Here is a 21,616-nt window from a genome sequence, read left to right on the forward strand (position 1 = left end):
GATTTACATCTGGTAGCCAGTTCCAGTATTTTAATATAGTGGAAATTATTATTTGAATGCTCGATTAATCTTCCTATTTATTACGTGGATTTATAACAATATAAAGAAACGTATAGTCTAACAAAACCTAATAGTATTTTTATTTTATTTTTGCAATGAGAAATTTTTCACTGAATCAAGCAATTTTTCACGTATAATAAACTGCAGCACTTATATCGACCATGGAATGACTAAAAAATATTGTTCGGAGATAACTATACTTTCTAAAAACAAAACCTTGACATTTTTCTTTTGCTTCTCATCCGGTTAAGTATAATTATTATTATATATTATATTTATTATAATAATTTATTTTATTCTTATTTATATTATTATTATATATTATATATTTATTATAATAAAAATAGTGCTTTGCATTGTTTCTTTTTACAGCTAATTTGCAAAATCCTTATTTATCTCGATCCTAAAGAAAATCGACGGGATTTCTACGCCGTCGATATGTACTTTCAAGCAAGTTACTTGTCCAAACGAGAAGTTCATCAATATTTTCAAAAAATAAATTACTAAATATCATCTCTTCTTCAGAATGCCGTCTCGTCTCACCGCAACCTCGTGGCATGGTACAGCATAATTTGTAATATATTCTGCGAGCTGCGAGGCTCGAGAATAATAATAAATCTCTGAAGCTTCTCGAGCTGATCTTTTTTTTCTCGACCATTCTCGCCGCGAGAAGACAATACGTCGCCGGGCTCTTAAGATTTCGATGAAGGGCGATGACGTTTCGCTATCGGTTCGCGCGGCGGGGCTCTTAGCGCTCCATTCAAATTTGCTCGGTGTTATTCCAGTTTCCCGGGGAAACATCAAATATTGACCAATTAGCCGTGCTCGGCGCTACATCTTAAATTAGCTTCCACTCCGGCGTGGTGCAACCCGGAGAAATTACATGCTCGCGAGGAGCGCCACGCGTTTCCGCGTAATTGGGACCGCGGCGGTGGTTCTTATCGATCGGACCGGATGATAATTCGCGTGCGGAACTAATTCGTGTCTGGCAAAAGGAGAGCGAGGGCCCCACAGCGCCGCGCCGTACGAACGTTTTCTTCGTTAGCTCGAGTGTCCTTTCGCCCCGGAAAGAAACTCGAAACGCGCGGCGGATCGGTTCGTTGCCGTCCCGAGGAAAATCGCAAATGAGGCTAATGGCCGCCGTTTCACGGCAGTCTGGCTCCTGACAGCTCGGCGAAACGCGCAACAATTATGGATCCGCTGCAAATCGGAGACAATTTTTACTAAAACGCTAAGTTTCTCTTTTATTTTACACTATAATTCTTAGCCGTTCAGATCTCTCGCGTGGACTACTATAATTGCTAGGACTCTCGTCAGGACTTTCTTCGTCCTTCTTCCTAATTACTCTTCTCCCGGTGGTGGTGCCAGCAATAGTGCCTTAGATAGTAGTCCCTTTAGATCGACTGATCTGGATCTTCCCCGTAAAAGTTATTTGGATATTTTTAAATTTTTCAGTTTCTCATATTAAATTTTAACATTTTATTTACCTTCTAAAATCGAAGAACAACAGTAAAGATGATGGAATAATATATAATATATTATATTATATTATATATATATTATATATATATATATAACTGTTGTTCTTATTATATTTATTATAATATATATAATATATTATAGTGCCTTAATATATTATATATAATATAATATAATATTATATATATTATAATAAATATAATAAGAACAACAGTTACCTAGATTAGTGGAAGATGACAAGATCCTTTAAAATTATTATGTAAAAGAAAATTATTAATATAACATAACGATAATACAGTTTTCTGGCTTTGAAAATGGCTGTCGAAGCACACTAAGAAATTGTGTTACAATATAATATAATAACGATAAAAGATAAAGGTTACCTACATAACAGAATAATAATTTTTTAGCTTATTATTTACCGAAATATTTGATCAAGAGTCCAGACAATTCGTTGTGCGTGTAAATACAATAGAATAAGGTTTTCTCGCAAGATAGAAAGAATAACAGAATCTGACGCCCAATATTCGTGACTCGATAGACCCATCGTACGCTTTATCGTCGATAAAAATGTAAATTATCCTTCTTTTCGACAAAGTAAAGTCGCTATTCAAGTATATGAAATATTAAAGTACAAATATAAATTGTATATATAAATTTTTGTAATATAATAAATATAATAAAATTTTTTATTATATTTGTATGCAAAATTGTATATAATTGATATACAAATTTTAATATAATTCCATGACCGAACTCTTCGATCACACACTGTCCACCTCCTTCGAAATTGATCCACCATAAAATCCTCCTCGCAGTTTAAAAATCTGTACACAATTCCATTAATTCCTGCTCCGCAGGTAGGAACGGCAAAGACTCGGCAGGGGGGCTAAAATTGCATTGATATTTCTCGCTCGTTGTACGGAAGAAAAAGGTGGTTATCGCGTCCATGCAAAAAGTCCGCGCGGAAAGAGGCCAGATATCCTAAAAAATTAAACGCGCCGCGATAATAGCGTGGTCCGCGGGATTCTGCATAAATGGAAGCGGGATTTCCGCGTAGCCCGCGGACAGATTAAATATATAAAACGAAAGCTTTCGTTCCGATTGAGAATCCTCGTTTTCCCGGCCGGATCGAAGCTCGTGGGGAATTTTTCCGCGGTCGAAGGGGGGCCGCTCTGATTGGATCTGTTTCCCTATTGTTTCCGGGCGCAGGCTCCGCGAGGTCTCGCAGCCGGAAACCGAAGGGACCCTTTAAGGAGGATCCTTGTCCCGGGTGGTGCCCGTACGTGAATCCAATCTAAACAATGACTCGAGGTCGGAGAACGTCGGTCAGCCGCGAAGTCGACCTTAAATGGTCACATTCTGGTGCGGCTGGGTGCGACGTGCCACTCGGACCACGTAATTTCTGCCGCGTTTCGGTCGTTCGTGTTCTCGTCGCCGCGAATTCGATCGCCGTAGGACTAATGGCGTTTCGTGGCGACACGCGAAATAACTTTTGATCAACGGGCATGACGAGACATCCTATCGGTTCTACGATATTGGCCGTGCTCCGCACCGACATCCGTAATTAGAGCGCCGGGGCACGGTCAAAGAAGTCGATGCGCTCACGCTCCGACCGACGAACAATTTCGTAATTGACCTCCCGCCGCGGCTTTTCAATACCAACTGGGGCAAACGGATTTTTCAAATCCTGGATAGACACGCGAAATTCGATAACCGGCTTTTAAGCTCTTCAAATCGATCATAAACATTCACGGTTTTTTTCGGTTTTCTTTTTCAATTTAATTTATTCGATGTCGCGTCTGCTTGATAGCAATTAGCGACCGCTTGTGGGATAACGATTGTTAGGGTTACATGTAGCGTAACATATGCAATAGTTTTGCATTAAAGTTTTACGTTATTTTCTTAATCTAATGATCTAATCTAATGATTAATATACTATCACCTTCTACAATTTCAAACAGCATAGGGATTAAAAAAAGACTTAAACCATTAAAAATATTCAAGAAAGATTTGGCTTTCGCTGTCTACAATTTGTGCACACAATTTTTATTCTATACAATGATCCGCGATCTGGTTACCGAAAATCAGATAGATTTATCACTTTAATCATTTTTCAAGGTTAAAAATAAAACGGCTGAGAATATCCTAGGATTTTCATACTGTCGTATTCGCAAGACTATATTTTTATATTATACAAGTTTCGTTTGCAATAAGTTGCGATCTTCGAAGTTATTTCACAAAATATGAGAGCGTGTGTTAATAATTCGTTTATAAATCTTTCTATACTTAAATATACATCTATATTTACAATAATGCTACACCGAGATTGCGTTCGATATAAACGAAAGAGTTCACTTCGTTTCACGTCTTCATCGTAAACAGAACGGAGGTTGTTGAATTTTCTCTCGAAAACGGGCTTTTCGATGCACCGGTGGGCGGAGGCGCGCTGACGGAGCTCATTAAGCTGCGCTCTGAAAAGACGTTCCAGAAAGACTTCGGCCGAAATCATTACTTGGTGTCGAAAAAAATAAAGGCTCGGTGACGAAGCCGAGCCGGCTGCGACGTCGAGAGGACCGTTTCCCCCGAGAAAATCACTCGCGCGTTTCAAGAATTTCAGAGCCGGACGGACGGCTCCCTTTTTCCATCGGCGCGTCAACTTTTTCGTGAAAATCGCTGGCGAACAAACCCCGCGCGCAAGTCGCTCGTGGGATTTTAAATCCCCGTGTCGCCAGTTACGTCGCGGACGTCGCTTCCTCTTTTCAGCCTCTCTATTTTCCCGCTTGTTCCATGTCCCGCCCGCACTCACTCGGAACGGGTGTCTACCCTGACGTTCTCAAAAAAATCAAATTTCTAGCCGCAACTTCACTTGGCAGTCCCGAAGTATTGCAAACAAATTCGCCGGAACGATAACCGACACCGAAACGGATCGTCTTTTGTACTTTTTATCAGAATTACAATTTACACGTCCTTTGGTGGATCTTTTATTTATTGCCTAGTTCCGATGTCGCAATGTTTTCTAACGCTTTAAACGAGTCGTCAGCAATGAGAATCATCAATGAAACTTAATGTTGAGGAAACAAGAAATGTTCACTTTAATTCTTGTCTCTTGATGTTTCTTTATTATTATTAAAATTTATTTATTTTATTTTAATTCTATCTTTTTTATTTATTTTATTTTAATTATTATTATTATTATTAATTTTATTATTATTATAAAAATCTTTATTATTTATTAAAATGTTCGTTCACGTAACTGTCGACTGCAAATAATTAGAGACGCTTTATAAAATTATGAATGCACGTAAAATCAAGAAATCTTTCTAGATTTTCTGTTCAGAAGATAATTGAGACTGTTTCCAACGATCTCCAAGTTAAAACACATTAATCTTGCATACAATTTGCACAAGAAATGTTATCTTCAACTTTCGTTTCCCGGTAATTCTTCATGAAAGCGTGACTTCGCATAAAATTCGAAAGATCATCCTGGAATTTTCTCCAATTGCTAAAACAATCTCCACAAATTTTCACGTTAAACCACCGCGCATACCATCTCGCGTGCAATTTTTCATAACAAACAAGAAACGTTCACGTCGATGCTTCTTTCCCGGTGAATTTAAATGAAATTCGAGAAATCCGTTCGAATTCTCTGCTGCAGAAAATTATGGTCTGTTTCCTCCGAACTTTTCAGCCGAACCACAATAATCTTGGCCGCGCAACGAGCACCGACGCGTGCAAAGGGATTTCAGTTTTGTTTAGAGGGTAAAAGTAAATTAGCTTCGTTTGACAAATTGTGAAAACTGGAATAATCTCTCCGGCATCAAGGTAAGGAGACCACTTAAAGCAGAACGAACCGAGCGTCGACGGTCCGATTACGCGCGCGGAAATACTTGCGGAAATTATGATGGCCGGGAAAAGCCGACCTGTTAAACGCCGATGAAAACCGATTTCCGAAGCCCGAACGAATTGCCTTCGTCGAGTACGCCCTCTGATTAGACCTTTCTGAGTTTCTTACACACACACACACACACACACACACACTGTGGAAAATCGATTTAGCGGATGGAAGAGTGTCTTTCGAGATGTTGATTATACGTATTTTAATGCTCGCGTCTATTTTGCGGGACCACGGTAAAATAAAAATTTTTCTGCGAAGTAAGTCGGTTCTACGATGGAAGACAACGAAGGCCGAGCAATTTTATATAAGAACACGTTCACAAGATTTATAGATCATGACGATTTTATACGTGAAAGAAGCTGCTATGTATGGGAAAAGTGGTTCGCACGGAGTGGAATAAGTTCTGGCATTTTTGTACACAGGAAATTTGATTCTTGTCTTCATAGAGAAAAGTATCTGCTAAATCTTTCGCTAAAATACTTTATGCCATCGTTTGGATAGCTGCATTATGCCATTTTCTGTGCCGATTTTTCAAAGTGAAGATTCTCTCACGTAGGAACTTCTTTTCATCCTTCTGATCTTTGAAGGATTTTAAATCGCAGCTACGCGATCGTGTCAGAAATGCATCAAACCTGCATTATTGAGCATAGAGTGGAAGACAAATGCAAAGACTGTTGCAAAAATGTCTCGCAATCCGAAAATGGTAGGTTCCTGAGAGGGGTCCCTATCTCTTGTTCTAGGTTTACTTGCTTTATCTTTCATTTTTGTTTAAAGGGCGCGTTTTAACCCGTTCATTAATTGGTCAGTATTAATTGGACAGTGTAACAAAATAAAGTAATATCGATATCAATCTTACGTTCAACTACTGTCTTTTTATTCATACATTTCATTAATTTTACTCATTAATATTATATTAATTATTATATATATTAAATATTATTATATTAATTGATATATATATATATATATATATATATATATATATATATATAAATCTTAAATTACATCATCGGATTAATATTATTAATATCATATTAATATAATAATATTTAATATATATAATAATAAATATAATATTATAATATTATATATATCAATCTTAAATTACATCTTCGGATTAATATCATATTTTAGTATTTTATGAAAAACACAAGCCATTTAATAAAAAGAAACTGGAAAAAGATGACACAATTTTCTGAATAAGAATATCTTAAAAATTAATGATAATTTCGATTTAAAAAAACGTGAGTTTTTTATTTTCATTTACCATTCCAAATGCATTGGATAAAGTCGAGCTTACGTTCGGATTAAATAAAACTAAGCGAACGAGAGAATTCTTCGAGAGATTTTTTCATAGATTTTACAGAACTTCCGTCGGCGTTGATAAATCATGCACGCTAACGTTTTTTCAATCGAATTCTCCGATGTTACATATCTGTTGCACGGACAGAGAATCCCCGCTCTTTCAATCAGGCACGTACGTGCGAGGTATGTGACCAATTCTCACTCGGCCAATTCTCGCCAACCATAAAATCTTCGGCATCGATCGACGACAATGACGCGACGACAGAGACGGAGTGAAACTCTCGCGGGAAGTAAACAATCGCCAGGCGAAACGAACCTCTCAGTGACCATAAAGAGGACCCCGAAAGCAGGAATAAAAGTGTGCAATTAATGGACAGCCGAGCCAAGCTATTCCGAATTCTTATTATCTCCGCTTGTACTCGTCCTCGGGTGTTATTAACAGCGGCGCAATTCCAGCACGGAGGTGCGGGCAACTTTCCAGCGGCGGGGCTCTTAAAAACGACACTTAAATCCTGTTTTGCGTCGCCGATAAAGCTCTCGTACAAGCCACCGATCCACTTAATTGTCTCTACGTATCCGCGATATTTTAAACGGGCACGAGGAACGCGCGAGAAAACGGACCGGACCGACCCGAGTGATTCATACCGGCTCGGGGACAAGGGCCGGCGAAAACTGAATGTTAACCTTTTAGGCCCGACGCGCCACTATAGTTGCTCGCTCTTCTAGTAGCTCACTCGCTCATCGTTTGAATCAAATAATCGTCTTCGTATGCATTGTTTCACGCTTCTTTTGTCTTCGCATCGATTTACAACAGTCTACAGGGTGTCCAAAAAATGTCTCGGAATCCGGAAATGGCGGGTTCCTCGGATCATTTGAAGCAACTTCTTCCTTTACAAAAATGCTCTCCGAGGCACCGTTAACGAGTTATTAACGAAAAACAGTGACCAATAAGAATCGAGTACGGCTGACGCGAGGCGGCCCAGCCAACCAGCGCGCGAAGCCCAGTTCCGCTCATTGGCTCGGTCGCCTCGCGCCAGCCGAGCTCGCCTCTCATTGGTCACTGTTTTTCGTTGATAACTCGTTAACGGTGCCTCGGAGAACATTTTTGTAAAGGAAAAAGTCGCTTCAAATAGCCCGAGGAACCCGCCACTTTCGGATTACGAGACATTTTTGGGACACCCTGTGTATACAGTATACATATACAGTAGTACATATCAGACTCTGCTGTCCAGAGAAATAGCCTGGCACAGAATTCAGCCGTACCTAAAAGGTTAATAAAACGCTAAACCAGCCGAATAAAAAGCGAAACGAGACTACGTCTGTCACGAGACACGTTTCTCGGGCACATTGTTCTTTTATGCGCGCTGGCTGCGCGCTTCGCGCCTCCCGGACACGCGCGTTTCGCCGTTAATTTTTAATCGCGTCGCTTAATTAAAAATTATACGTACGCCGACGCGACGAAATGTTCAAACGTTCGCTGTTCACGCGGTTCCAAGTTCGAAGAATAACGACCGACCACTTGATAACTATCAATATCTCTTTCAATACCAGTAATTTGTAAAGGTAATAAAATACACTTCGTAATAAATCGCAAGAATAACATGTAAATATAGAAATAGGTTAATGGTACCACGTACATTTATAGTCAGATAGTTGACCTTTCCATTGGTGCTGAATAGCAGTAGAATGGTTATTTAGTTTCTTTTGTACAGGGTGTTCCAAAATTATTGTACAATTCCTGCAGTCATTTGAAGTAACTTTTCCCTTAGCGAAAATGCGATCCGCGGCTTCGTTTACGAGTTATTAACAAAAAACAGTGACCAATGAGAGGCGAGCTCAGCTGGCGCGAGGCGTCCGAGCCAATGAACGGAACTGGGCTTGTTGGCTCGGCCGCCTCGCGCCTACTTGAACTAGTCCCCCATTGGTCAGTGTTTTTCGCTAATAACTCGTAAACGAAGCCGCGGATTGCATTTTTGCTGAGGAGAAAGTTACTTCAAATAACCTCAGGAACCCCTCATTTCACGCTTGTACAATAATTTTATGACATCCTGTATATTCAAAGTAGAATCATTTCTCAGAGAACGCTTTTGTTACATCGACGCTGTCAGGATTAAGAAAGGGCTTGGAAGCATTAAAATGTCGACCATCACGTACCTAGTCACCCTTTGCGTTGCGCCCCCAAGAACTGACCCTTCTTCCTTCAGGCTTGGGTAAATCTGAAATAGACAAGCAGACTGTGTCAGAACATCTGTTTTCTTTTCTTTTTAACGCTTTATCTACTGCTAGTTTTCCAATAGTACTTTTAATAGTTTAGCTCTGCTAAACCTACCAAACTGGTTAAAATTACTTGTTTCACATTTCTTGTTTTATAGATGCTGAGATTATAACGACATTTTCGTAGAAAATGATCGAATAAATTTCTTAATAAAAATTTGCCAAGGATCTAAATAATAAAGTATAATAAGGTAGTATATAAAATAATAAAGTAGTAATCTAAATAATAAATAATAAAGTCTTCTCGTTGTTACGAAGCAGTACAAGTTAGTGACTTTTAGAGCTCGGTAATTTTAGTGTTCGATAGTTTATTTAAAGCTCGCAGCTAGATAGCGGATCTTTAAATAAACATAAATATCGACCAGCTATTTCACGGAAATAGCGGAGCCGAAAATAGACTTCCTCATCTTAATAATTTGATCGTATCCAGTGTCGAGCATCAATCGATAGAAATTTTTAATTTGATTAAATGATTGATGAAAACGATTAAAGGCATTAATCGTCGAAAAATCGACGATTCGATTAATCGATTGATGAAATAATAAATTGAAGGAGACAATTAATAATTATTGATTCTTCAATCGAATTAGAAAGATATTTTGATGTAATTCCGTGAAAAAATTGTCTTTATCATGTTTATTACTTTATTATATTTCTTCTAAATTTCGTACTTCAGTTTAGTCGTTAATCGAAATAGAAAACTAACAATCAAGAGAAATTTAATCGTTAATTTCGATTTACGATCACATTTCTATTACAATCATTAATTCGGATCAACATTAGTTATTCGATCGTTGGTTAGCCGTCGATTAAATTTTTTCATTACAAAGATACAAAGACTTCAAGATCTATCAGACTGTTCGAAACACATTTCTCTTCGCGCTGGTCCGGAGAAAAATCCTGAAACGCCATAAATCTGCTGACTGTCCATTAAAAAAAAAACCGCTTGACAGACCCGTGGAAAAATTCCGCAGCGGAATAATCGCGCGGAGAACGAGGAACGAAACGCGGAATGGAACGAGGGGGATGAAACGCGGTGGGAATGATAGTCACTGGCCAATTCCGCTCGAATTTCGCGACAGCCACGCGGGTCCACTTTAAAATTTAAATTATCCGTGTCCGTCCGTCAATGCCACCTGTAAGTCCAATTTAATTTGAGCGTGTGCCCGGGGACTCGGTGCCGGCGGATTTAATTTTTCATGTTTGCCAGAGGGTGGGTCCCCGGACACGCCGGCACGCGTGAAAGAATCAATTTTTGTGGAACAATACTTGGAATTATATTCATATCGAGGCGGAGGCCGCGGCGATGCCGACCGGACTGAATATTTCAAAGTTCCCAGACCGCGCGGCCGATAACCGTATCTTTTACGCAACGTCGACGGTGAACTATCGAACTGCTTTTTGTCTTTATGGCGACCGATCAACTTTATGATCGGCTTCGAACACCCGGCCGTCCTCTCCTGACGCGCCCCCGCCGGCGATGTTTAATAAACGCGCCGATCGCTGCTCCGCGCCGCTGCCTACGCGCTTGTGTTTATTATCAATTTGTTCATTCCGCCGCCGTTGTTCGTTTATAACTGCGCCACGGATGTTTACGCGTTTACGCAAAACGCGGGGGAAAAGTACAAAACCCGAGCCTCCACGAATTTCATTATACCTCGCGCTCGAATCATCTGCGAATCCTTTTTTTTATCCCGTGACTGCAGACCTCGTTGTAAAATGGCAAATATTCTCGCGGGAATGCTCCGTTTCAAAGGCAAATATGTTAACGTCGTCATCTGCTACTTTGAACGAACTATTTTTCTTCCGATCGCAGTTTTTCTGCCGTTCGCAAGTAATTTCTCCTGGAAATGTTCGGAGGTCGGAATCGAAACCGGCAGATCTGAGAATACTAAGTAGCGATTTCTCGAGTCTCGCGGATTGTTTCTTTTTTAGAACTCGTGGCAGTCGGCAAAAAAGGCAGCAGCCAGCATGCTGGTGTACATTAATATGAATACATAGTGATACTAGAATAAAAATGATGACTTAATCCTTTCGATTCTAATTTCTTTACCACGATTCCAAGGCAATTCTGAGGCCACATGCCACGATTCGCAGGCACGATTCGAAAATGTTTAAAATGCAGCTTTGTCATATACCGCGTTCAAAAAGATGCGCAGAAAAATATCGTACAAAAAATATTGCAAAAGAAATATCGCACAGAAAACACCACAGAAAAATTGAGAGTACCCAACGGAAGTAAGGGAAAATTTAACTCGAATATAAAACATCGTAATTATCGTTTTATAACGGACCGCGTTAAGTTGAAGCTGTTATTGTTATTGTAACTCTTTTTTATTATCGTCGCGTTTTCTCAATTTGCTCGATCGTTAGCAAATAGGTGCACCAAAAATGGCTGACGAGCGTTGCTCTATAAAAGTGACAACACCGAATCTACCTAAGATCTGTAAAATTTCCGTAACAATTTATGCTCGAATTAACGAATTTATTCCATCGATTCCTATAAAGAAAAAGTCTTCGTAATTTCGTCAATTTTAAAACGGAACGCATTTGGTCGCTTGACCAAATTGCTTCGGCCAAGTGTTGTGATAAAAGTTGCGTGAAATCTAAGTGGATGCAATTTCGTCATTTTTATGAGGCAATACGTGTTGCCAGTCGCTTCGCCGGTCGGCGGGTTAAGTGCGAATGCAAATAGCTACACGGTCGTTCCTTCGATTCTTCGCGATAGAAACATTAACTCCGCGGCGAGAAGTTCGGCGAGACCGCGTGTACAGGAAGCAGAACATAGTTGCGTCTGATCCCCGACGGTCTTGTCGAAGGATTGCGCAATCACCGGCACACATAGCCGGCGCGAGTTGCATAATTCCCTTTTGTGTGGCCGCGAGCACGAAAACGCTGTTACACACGCGGACCGTAGCCGGCACGGTACCGAGCCGCGTCGCTCTCGAGTCGACAGGATTTCAGCGTCCTCGCGATCGACCTTTAAATCATTTTCACCTTCGATTACGCCGCGAGAAACGTGACCGTTCTCTCTCTCTCTCTCTCTCGCTCGCTCTCTCTCTCGCTCGCTCTCTCTCTCGCTCTCTCTCTCTCGCTCGCTCTCTCTCTCTCTCTCTCTCTCTCTCTCTCTCTCTCCCTCTCCCTAGTCGGGGCGCGCTGAGGGACTTTAGCAGAGGCGAAACTTCGGCGTTCCCGGGAAACCAATTTTCTAAAGCCGAATTTACACCTTTCCGGTTTCGATGATCGTCGCGAATTGTTCAGTCATGCTGTGTGCGAATGGTGTAGGTCGGAAAGGATGGAAACGGTGGTCCGTTGTTTAATCATCTTTATCTATCTTATGTTGAAGCAGACTCGACTCATATTTTACTGAAATTCACGAGTAACGTCGCAATTACGTGATACATAAGATCGCATCGAATTACGTAATATTACAGCAAATACCGGGATAAAAGAGACAAATGTATTGGCAACTAAGTAATTGCCGATTTGTTCGATGAAATAAAAAATCTTTTTACTTGAAACGAAGTTTAATCTGTAATGTATTTTCCATTTTGTTCGACGACCTTTTGCCATCTCTCCGACAACTTGAAAATTCCACGCTCGTAGAAAGTCTGATCCTTTTCGGCCAAAAACTGAGTTAAGTGAGATTTTACAGCGTCATCGTCGTTAAAAGTTTTACCACGAAGGGAGTTGTCCAGGGATCGAAATAAGTGGTAATCCGATGGCGCGAGATCAGAGCTATATGGCGGGTGCAACATCGATTCCCAACCAATATCCATCAATTTTTGCCGAGTGGACAAAGACGCGTGCGGCCTGGCATTGTCCTGCTGGAAAATGTCACCTTTACGATCGACCGATTCTGGTCGCTTTTCCTTGACCGCTGCATTCAATTTGTCCAGTTGCTAACGTTCACGGATAATAAAAAATAACATAATAATAATAATAATAATTTTATAATATAACATTTACGGATATCATAAAAATGGGAGCGAGAGACATCTATAACTGAAATCGGCAATTACTTAGTTGCCAACCCAATAATTGTATCTCCTCTTCCCAAAATTGTCCATTTTTATGCGAAATCTGAGCGCAAATTAGGGAGAAATTACTGTACTCGTACACTTGGTAACATAATAATAATAATAATAATAATAATAATTGTATAATATAACATTTGCGGATATCATAAAAATGGGAGTGAGAGACATCTATAACTGAAATCGGCAATTACTTAGTTGCCAAGCCAATAGTTCAACAAAATACTGTAAATCTATAAATTGTCTCGTACACAGGCGAGAATCTCGCCGCAGCTAAGAAACGCCGCTGCAAATGCAGTCCCCCCAGTAGATGCGAGAAATAAATCTTTCATGTTCTCATTAAACCGAACAACTTTTAATCAACACAGCCGGAAAGCCCAAGAACGTCGTTCCTACGGCGGACTTTTCGACGAGCTATAAAAACCGGGGCACGCGGACGATGCTCGTGTCGCGAAAGCGAGTACTCCGGCGACAAATCGTCCGTGACAAAATCCAGAGCGGAAAGTTTCCCGAGGCGAAAGACAACGCACCGGAAGCTGGGCTTGACGCGTCGAATCGTACCGGTGGCGCAAGAATTTTTATCGACACCCCCGCACACGTAATCGCGGGTCCCGTGTTACGTACTGCACCGTCGAAATCGTACACGTGTCGTTCCGAGGAGCACACGGTTTACATTGCAAATTCGTCGGGAAAGTTGTCGTCGGCGACACCGCTGTCCGGTGCCGAACGCAAAACTTGCCCGCGTCGATTAAATTACCGCACCGGTTCCGGCTGCGCTCGGATTAGAGACATTGTTTTGATACGTTGCAGTTGCATACTCGTCGTTACCCTTCTCGGTATGATCGACTGTTCGACGAAGTTGAAGGAAACGGAGCACAAAAGTTGCGCCGTTTCTATCTGATCCGGTTGCAGCTTTCGTTCGACACTGTGGACACTGCGGATCTCTACCACGAGAACAGTAGTTCGGCTCGATTCCGCTGCAAAGTATCTTTTAATCGAGGCATTGTTCTGTTTATTTGAACGCTTTGACGGCCGGAGTCACGTGCACGTGACTTCGCGAAAATTTGAATTGTACAAATTTATTTAGAGTGACTTCTCGAAGAATGCATCATAATTACATTGTTAACCAAATTTATTCTGTTTATATTATTAATAAGGTGTATCATGATTGCACTGTTAAAAAACTGTATTATAAATACGCTATTAATACTTTCACCGCCGCGACACCCATATGTCTGTGACAGAATTATTTAAAATTTAAGTTTCGAAAATTAATTTCTACGCTTGCCTATCATACCTTCTTAATCTTATTAATATTCGCAAGGCGTAAGAATGTTGAAAGAGTGATGCATGTCGCATAAATTTGCTGTGCAATTTTTTTTTATATTTCACCGAATAAAATACTATAATTTTATGAAATTTTCAAGGTGTTTGCCGCGGTCATCAAAGTGTTAACCAGTTGGCCGTGGCGCATCCTTTGCAGAGCGCGCACCTATATGCACCTATACTCGTTAAATACAAGTATCAGAGTAGAGCAGAGTAGAGCAAGTATCGCTGTTAAAATATTGGATCGAAAAGATGGTTTTATTTTATACAATTAACGATTTTGTTACTAATATTTACTTATTCGCTTAACATTAACATACACTACATACATAAACGTATGTATGTAGTATTCATGTCATAAACGTAACGTTTAAACATTTCCCGACGATTAACATTTGCCTCGTTTTAATCGCAAGAGGGTGCACTTTCTCTTCGACGAGAAAGTAAGTCATTACCTCCGGATTTGAACAAAAGCGTGAAAGATCGGCAAGCTCGTTGTACGGGCCAAATAAGTAGAATTTTATAGCGGTATCAGCAGCCTGTTCTTTCGAACATCCTATAAATAAATTGTTCGGCAAGGCGGACCCTGCGGAACAGCGTCGCCCGGCATTTCGGTCACGAAGGAAAGCGTAGGACGCCGTGTCGAACGCGGAATATAATAAGGTCGAGGTGATAACCAGAGCCGGGAAAGGTGTCGCGAAAAGAAGGCAATAAAATGGCGGACGACATAGCGGCCGGATTAACGTGGGACGTTTACGTTCGATGAACGCGGAGGGGTTGGTTTTACTCGTTCCGGCCGCGTTATTGTAGCGCATGATCCCCGTTCGCCGACCGACCGGAAGCTGAATTCCTTTTTCGTGCCGTTATTCCACGTTTCACTTAGTGCCTGTGCTGCACAATTCCGAGAGAACTGACAGTATTCCCCGGCACAGTTCGATGGAATTCGAGTTCCCGCCCGGCGTGAAAGTACTTACACGACAGAATGCACAAAAGCGATAAGTCCCTCCGCCGTAAAACTTTATTATTTACCGGGGAACGTGAAGAAATTTCGATGGACGCGAGAGCCGCGAGCTGTAAAATTTTCATAGAATGCCAGCTAGACGTTCGCCGATCGTCGCAGTTTGCCCTTTTAAACGCGCCGCAGAATGTGGAAACACGCCGGCGAGATGTGCTCTTATTAAACAACCTCGGTGCTGGTTGAAGAGCGTCCGATCGTCGGTGTGTGTACAGGATATATAATAAAAAGAAAAAGATTTTGAGAGAGAACTACTTTTTTTTTTAGTAGAATGTAAACGGTAGCTTTTGTAAACGATTCTTTTTGCAAGTTCGTTCCTCTCGGTGAGTAAAACAGCGGGGTGCAATCGTGAAAAAACTTGACCTTCGACGAAAGGTTGAAGAACACTTTCACGGGGAGTTTTTTTAACCGCTTTTCTTTTAACCCTTTCGCTCCGAACGACGGATATATCCGACATGCTGGTAAAATCGCGACCTAATTTTTGGACTGCACCGCCTCTTGTTACTATTGCGTGAATCTTTTGACGAAACAAACAAACGACAGTCCGAAATAAACGAAACACCATTCAAGTTATATTTGTTCTACCTGCATTTCCCATTATTATTGTGTTACATGTCGTAAAGGGATAGAAAATCGAAAGTACTAACTTTAGGACTAATTATTATGTATTATGTTTTGTATTATGAACATTATGTTTTATTTTATTACTGTATATTATATATTATTTCTTCACTTTTTCCATTGTTAATGAAACTTTTTTTACCTATTAAATAACTTTATACCTTATGCAGAAATTATAACTATATTGTTTTAAAGAAAAATCCCTTTTCTTCCCAAATACACTATCCACGCGCAATGTGCACAATTTCGGCGGGTGGTTCCGTTCAGGAGGGGCGCTACGGCGGACTGAACCGCCGTAGCGAAAGGGTTAAACATGAATTACCGCCTGGAAGATGATTGTCGTTGTCAGGGAGTCGGAAAAGTGTGATTCTTCCTCTGCAAAGACGCTTTTACGTATGTCAGAGACACTGTCATGTATGTCAAAGGCGCTTTTAAGTATGCCAGAGAAAGTTTTAAATATGTAAACGAGTCCCGAAAAAGTCGGACGGCGTTCAATTATTTTCAGTAGCGACGGTAAATCGTCGATTGGCAAGACGCTTGCTTCGATCGAGACGCAGAGCGGTGCTCGTCGGATGGGTAATTGAATCGTTACCGAAAGGTGTAAAGTGCAGCAGACGACGATGTAAGAGGGATCCCTCGATCAACCCACGTCGTTGTATTATTAATAGCCAGTGAAAGTTCCATTGTAACTTTCCGTGGAAACACGGCGAACGGCTCGCCAACACGGAAGAACGTAAAAGCGTTAATGATTACCGAACGTCGGGTCGTAATACGCGAGATTGATTTAAGCTGCTTAGGTGGCTTTATTGGTACTAAACACAGCATCCGGAAAGATCGGCTGCTTGTCGCAGGTTAAACATCACGGTGGAACGACGTAACTACTGGCCCAAAGAAACGGTGGTTCACGCCGGTAATGTTCATAAGCGCTGTGGGCTCTTTACATAAATAAACAAATTCTTTCTCGAACACGTTCCCTCGAACGTCGTGTTATCTCCTTCGGTTTTGTAACGCCGACGTTCGCGGGTTTCTATTTGCACCGGTGCTACTTGGAAATCGTTATGTTCCATAATGTTTCCTTCGATGGATAAAAATCTGCAATTAGAAGCGTCGAATTTCGTCATTTTCCTGTCGAATAATGCTAACAACGAAACGTGATTTCGTAACTTATATTGAAATACATCAATTTCTTGTTCTTATTGAGACGTGATTTTTATTATAATAATTGATACACTCATTCGAACTTGTATTGTATATTTGTTTATATATTTGTTATATACTAATTATATATAATAAATAATAATTATAATAATTATATATAAATATAATGTGGTATATTTGTTTTTTTAATTAATATTTTTATAAATGTATTATCTTGAAAGCTGGTAAATAATTTTAATACAATAATAAGAAATTATTTCATTGGTTTCTATAAAATGTTTATCAACTTCGAAGTAGTTCTTCGAAAGTTGTTGAAAATTACTTTTGGACGTGTTAAACTTGACATCGAATTTAATTGCCCAACATACAACAATTACGACAATTGTCCCAACCTTGTACGTACAATTACTCACAAAATTGAACACATTTAAAAGGCAATAACTTTTTTAAAACTGGACTAAGTGACTTGAATTTTTCTTTTCTTAGACGATAGCGGGACTAATCTACCAGACGATAACCAAAACGCTTTTTTTAAATTTTCCTATCAACGAATTGCTGCACGCTACGAATATCCAGGCATTTCTGCGAAATCGACGACGAAACTTTTGGAACAACAGTTACTCTGTATTCAGCTGACAATAAAAAAAACTGTGCCAATGAAAATTCGAAAAAAGGTTTTTATTCAATAAAATGTAAAGGTAACTACAATTTCTTCTCGTGAAGCCATATTCTTTCTGTACAAATCGATGCATCTTCATACTGTCTTTCGAAAAAGTATTGTCATGCCAACGTTAAAAACTGATCAATTTAGAAGTTATTGTATTCATCCCAAACATTATTTATTATTATTTATTTTATTCTCGCTTTCTCTATTTATTTATTATTATTCTCGCAATCATTTATTACTATTCTCACAATTATTTATTTATTACTAGCTCGCGTAATCGTGCCTCAATAAGGTCAAAAGACTTTCTATCTCTTCCTTGCAACTATTCGAAAATATGCAGCATAAAGATCAGTCGCTCACGGACACCCGCATCATCTCCCCACCGGACGCTTTAAAAATATTTCAAATTAAAATACTTATACCAAAAGTTTTAATATCCGCGTCGCGAGACTATAGCGCTCCGCTCTAAATTTCGGGGTCCGCCAATTTCGTTTAATTCCGCCGCGTCCGGCGGAAAAAATGCGATCCACGCCAGAATTTACAGTACGTGATTTAATAGTGGTTAAAAGTTTAATGCAAGAGTAACGAGCATGCTAATGAGCCAACACACGCGTAACGATCGCCATTACGTAACCCGTCATGCGAAATGCAGAGCGGAATAATGGGCCCCGTTGCAAATGAAAAGTAATTAATTATCACGTGTATCGGTTTGATTAGCGGCTCTAAGGAGTTCGAGCACGCCTCGCTCTGTGTACACCGCATGCGATACACCCCGACTGCCCCCCACCTCCTCCCTCGTCCCCCTCTCCGACCATTACCGATCCATTTCGTTATTTTTCTGGTTCCGCGTCGGGTAACGAGAGGAAACAGGAGTGGGGGGTCGGAGTGTCGGACGATTTTTTGCCCGGTTACGTGAAATACAATTCGTGTACATTTTGCACAGTCCGCTGGTTGTTTCACGCCCGGCTCGTTCCTGTTCAATGGCATTCCGTTCGCGGTTTCTTTTTCCGCCGTTAAATATATGCGCGCACACGACCGTGCGAATAGTAATCACGTTTTTATTCCCACACCCCCGGCTTATTTATTTTTCGCCGCGGGGGTGGGGGTTATATTTCTAGTATTTAGAAATTTCGCCACCGTCCGAAAATTCGGGATTCTCGCGTAGCATGATCTTTGCGCATCGACACGATAGGAACGGAGACTTTATGCAATATAGAGATTTTCTGCAACGGTTTCGAAAACCAGCAGTAATTTTTAGGAAGATGATAGTGATATATCGATGCTCGTTGTATTGTTCTACTGTCTTAACGCGTGGCGTGCCGAATATCAAACTCGAAAGATCTCTCAAAGTCGAAGTAATTTCGTTAATAGACCAGTGGATGTTCATGCAAATGCATATTTTTTGTTAGACAAATTTTATCGATCGATGGAACCTGGACAGAAATTTATGCCATGATCAGGTGATTCCAAAAATATATTTTTTTATTTCGCATATTTATGTTTTAAAATGTATGGAATAATATATTGCAAATGTTATTTCACGTGTACATGCATATATTTCAGTTACATCTGAATCATCTATCTTGTTGAATTAATTTAGTCTATTAGTCAACATTTGCATCATAACGGGAATGTTCTGACAACCGTTATGTATATTAATAATCGTGCTGAATACACGTCACGGCAAATTTTTCAAACATTGAGTTGGTAATCGAACACTACGTGCAGCTATTAATATTTCGAAATCGAACAGTTCAGTTTTATTATTGATGCAGAAAGGTGAATTTTTTGTACGGGCGCGTTTCGATATTTCTGAAGTGCCGAAATTCCGGAAATGTGGAATTTTATAAATGAAAAGCTGGATCGTGGAAGATCACAATTTTATCATTGATGAAAATAATGAACAAAGTATTTATAGTCGAACGAGCAGTTAAAGTGGGACGTGCAATCAAAAATCGCAATTAGTTCGACACATGCGCCAAAAAATGAAGCTTCAAATTGATAAAATCATTTTTAAATAAGTGAAAACAAATAAATTACATTTCGAACTCTATGAAGTATATAAAATATTCTAGTGTTGCTTAACCAATTAGTTGCGTTTGGCGAGTATATTCGACAAACAGATTATTAAATAATATATTGTATAAAAGTATTATATTTATATGAAGAAAATCAAACATTTACAGCATAATTACAGTAACTTACACACTTGTCAAGAAGTTTGCAACAGTTAATTGTTTAAAAGATCAAAGACACGTATGATACTCTAAATATTATTTATTATTATTTTAATTTATATTTTATATTTATTTTTTATTATATTATTTTAATTTATATTTATATTTAATAATATTATTATATACTATTTATTATTATTAATTATACAATTGGTCATTAAATAAAATATATTGTATAAAAGTATTATATTTAATCAAAATATGAAGAAAATCAAACGTATACAGTATAATTACAGTAACTTACACACTTGTCAAGAGAAGATTGCAACGGTTAATTGGTGAAAAGATAAAGCCACGTGATACTCTAAATATTTTAAAATATTCTGAAAAGTGGCAAATTAATAGATAAGACATTTTATCTAAAAGTGGCAGGTACCTACATGGAATTGAAACTAAAACGTTTAAATTTATTACAGCGAATGGTATTGTAATTCTTTTGCGTCCTGAACATCCCTATAAAATTCAGTTTATTCAAATATGTTACAGTAAAAATGAATTCTGAAAACCAGTCGAACATTAGTATCGCCCATTAATGTCATTTTAGATGTTAAAATGAAAGCTATTCGCTATTAAAGATCGTACGATTACGTGGATATCATAAACATCCCTATAAAATTCAGTTTATTCAAATATGTTTCAGTAAAAATGAATTCTGAAAACCAGTCGAACATTAGTATCGCCCATCAATGTCATTTTAGATGTTAAAATGAAAGCTATTCGCTATTAAAGATCGTACGATTACGTGGATATCATAAACATCCCTATAAAATTCAGTTTATTCAAATATGTTACAGTAAAAATGAATTCTGAAAATCAGTCGAACATTAGTATCGCCCATTAATGTCATTTTAGATGTTAAAATTAAAGATCGTACGATTACGTGGATATCGATGCTGATAACGAATTCTGTATAAGATTAGTCAGCAGGATTAGCGGAATAAAAATGATTTGCTTGCGGTTATAACGTGAACGAGATTGTAATTGCACGATATTTTCTCTGCCTGTATATTCCCCTATAATACGATTCCACCGTATCAAGGACTAATTAACGATAGGTGGATCCTCTTTCACTTCTGACAAGGGAGCCGGGGAAGCAGAAGCTGGCCGGCCAGTGGAACGATGCATAATCGCATCTCTAATTGCATTACCGGTATTATATCGTATATCATATTCGATCAACGGGACTTCGGGGATTTGTACGTGTAACGTTGCCGTGGCCGGAAGAAACGGGAGAAATATATCGGACGATAACGCGTACAATCCAAGCAAACAATACAATAAAAATGGCGAGAGATCTACGTAAATACAGTCCTTTCATCGTTGTAAAACATAAACATCCGTTAGTTACTTCGAGGGCTCGGTAATGTCGACATAATTAAAAGTACTATAAATAACTATAAGTAAAAATTACACGATATATAGTATATAATTCCAATTGATATTCATTAAATTCTGGAATTTATTACCGCTTCTGTACCTTCGAGCGACAGTGAACGCGTTAATTAAACCATCAGGGTGCCGCCGCCACTGCGTTGAAGA

The 21,616-nt window shown here is 39.3% G+C and overlaps 1 protein-coding gene across 2 annotated transcripts in view; it reads right to left on the reverse strand.

Moving 5' to 3' along the window:
* The window catches only part of LOC117228453 (uncharacterized), a 77,523-nt gene that overhangs the window by 26,709 nt on the left and 29,198 nt on the right, over nucleotides 1–21,616 (reverse strand). For both annotated transcript variants that reach the window (XM_033484221.2, XM_076526141.1), the window contains exon 3: nucleotides 8,897–8,958. In XM_033484221.2, coding sequence (XP_033340112.2) covers nucleotides 8,897–8,958 — 62 coding nt within the window. The remainder of the gene's footprint in view (nucleotides 1–8,896; nucleotides 8,959–21,616) is intronic.

The sequence above is a fragment of the Megalopta genalis genome, chromosome 13, assembly GCF_051020955.1.
Source record: "Megalopta genalis isolate 19385.01 chromosome 13, iyMegGena1_principal, whole genome shotgun sequence".
NCBI lineage: Eukaryota > Metazoa > Arthropoda > Insecta > Hymenoptera > Halictidae > Megalopta > Megalopta genalis.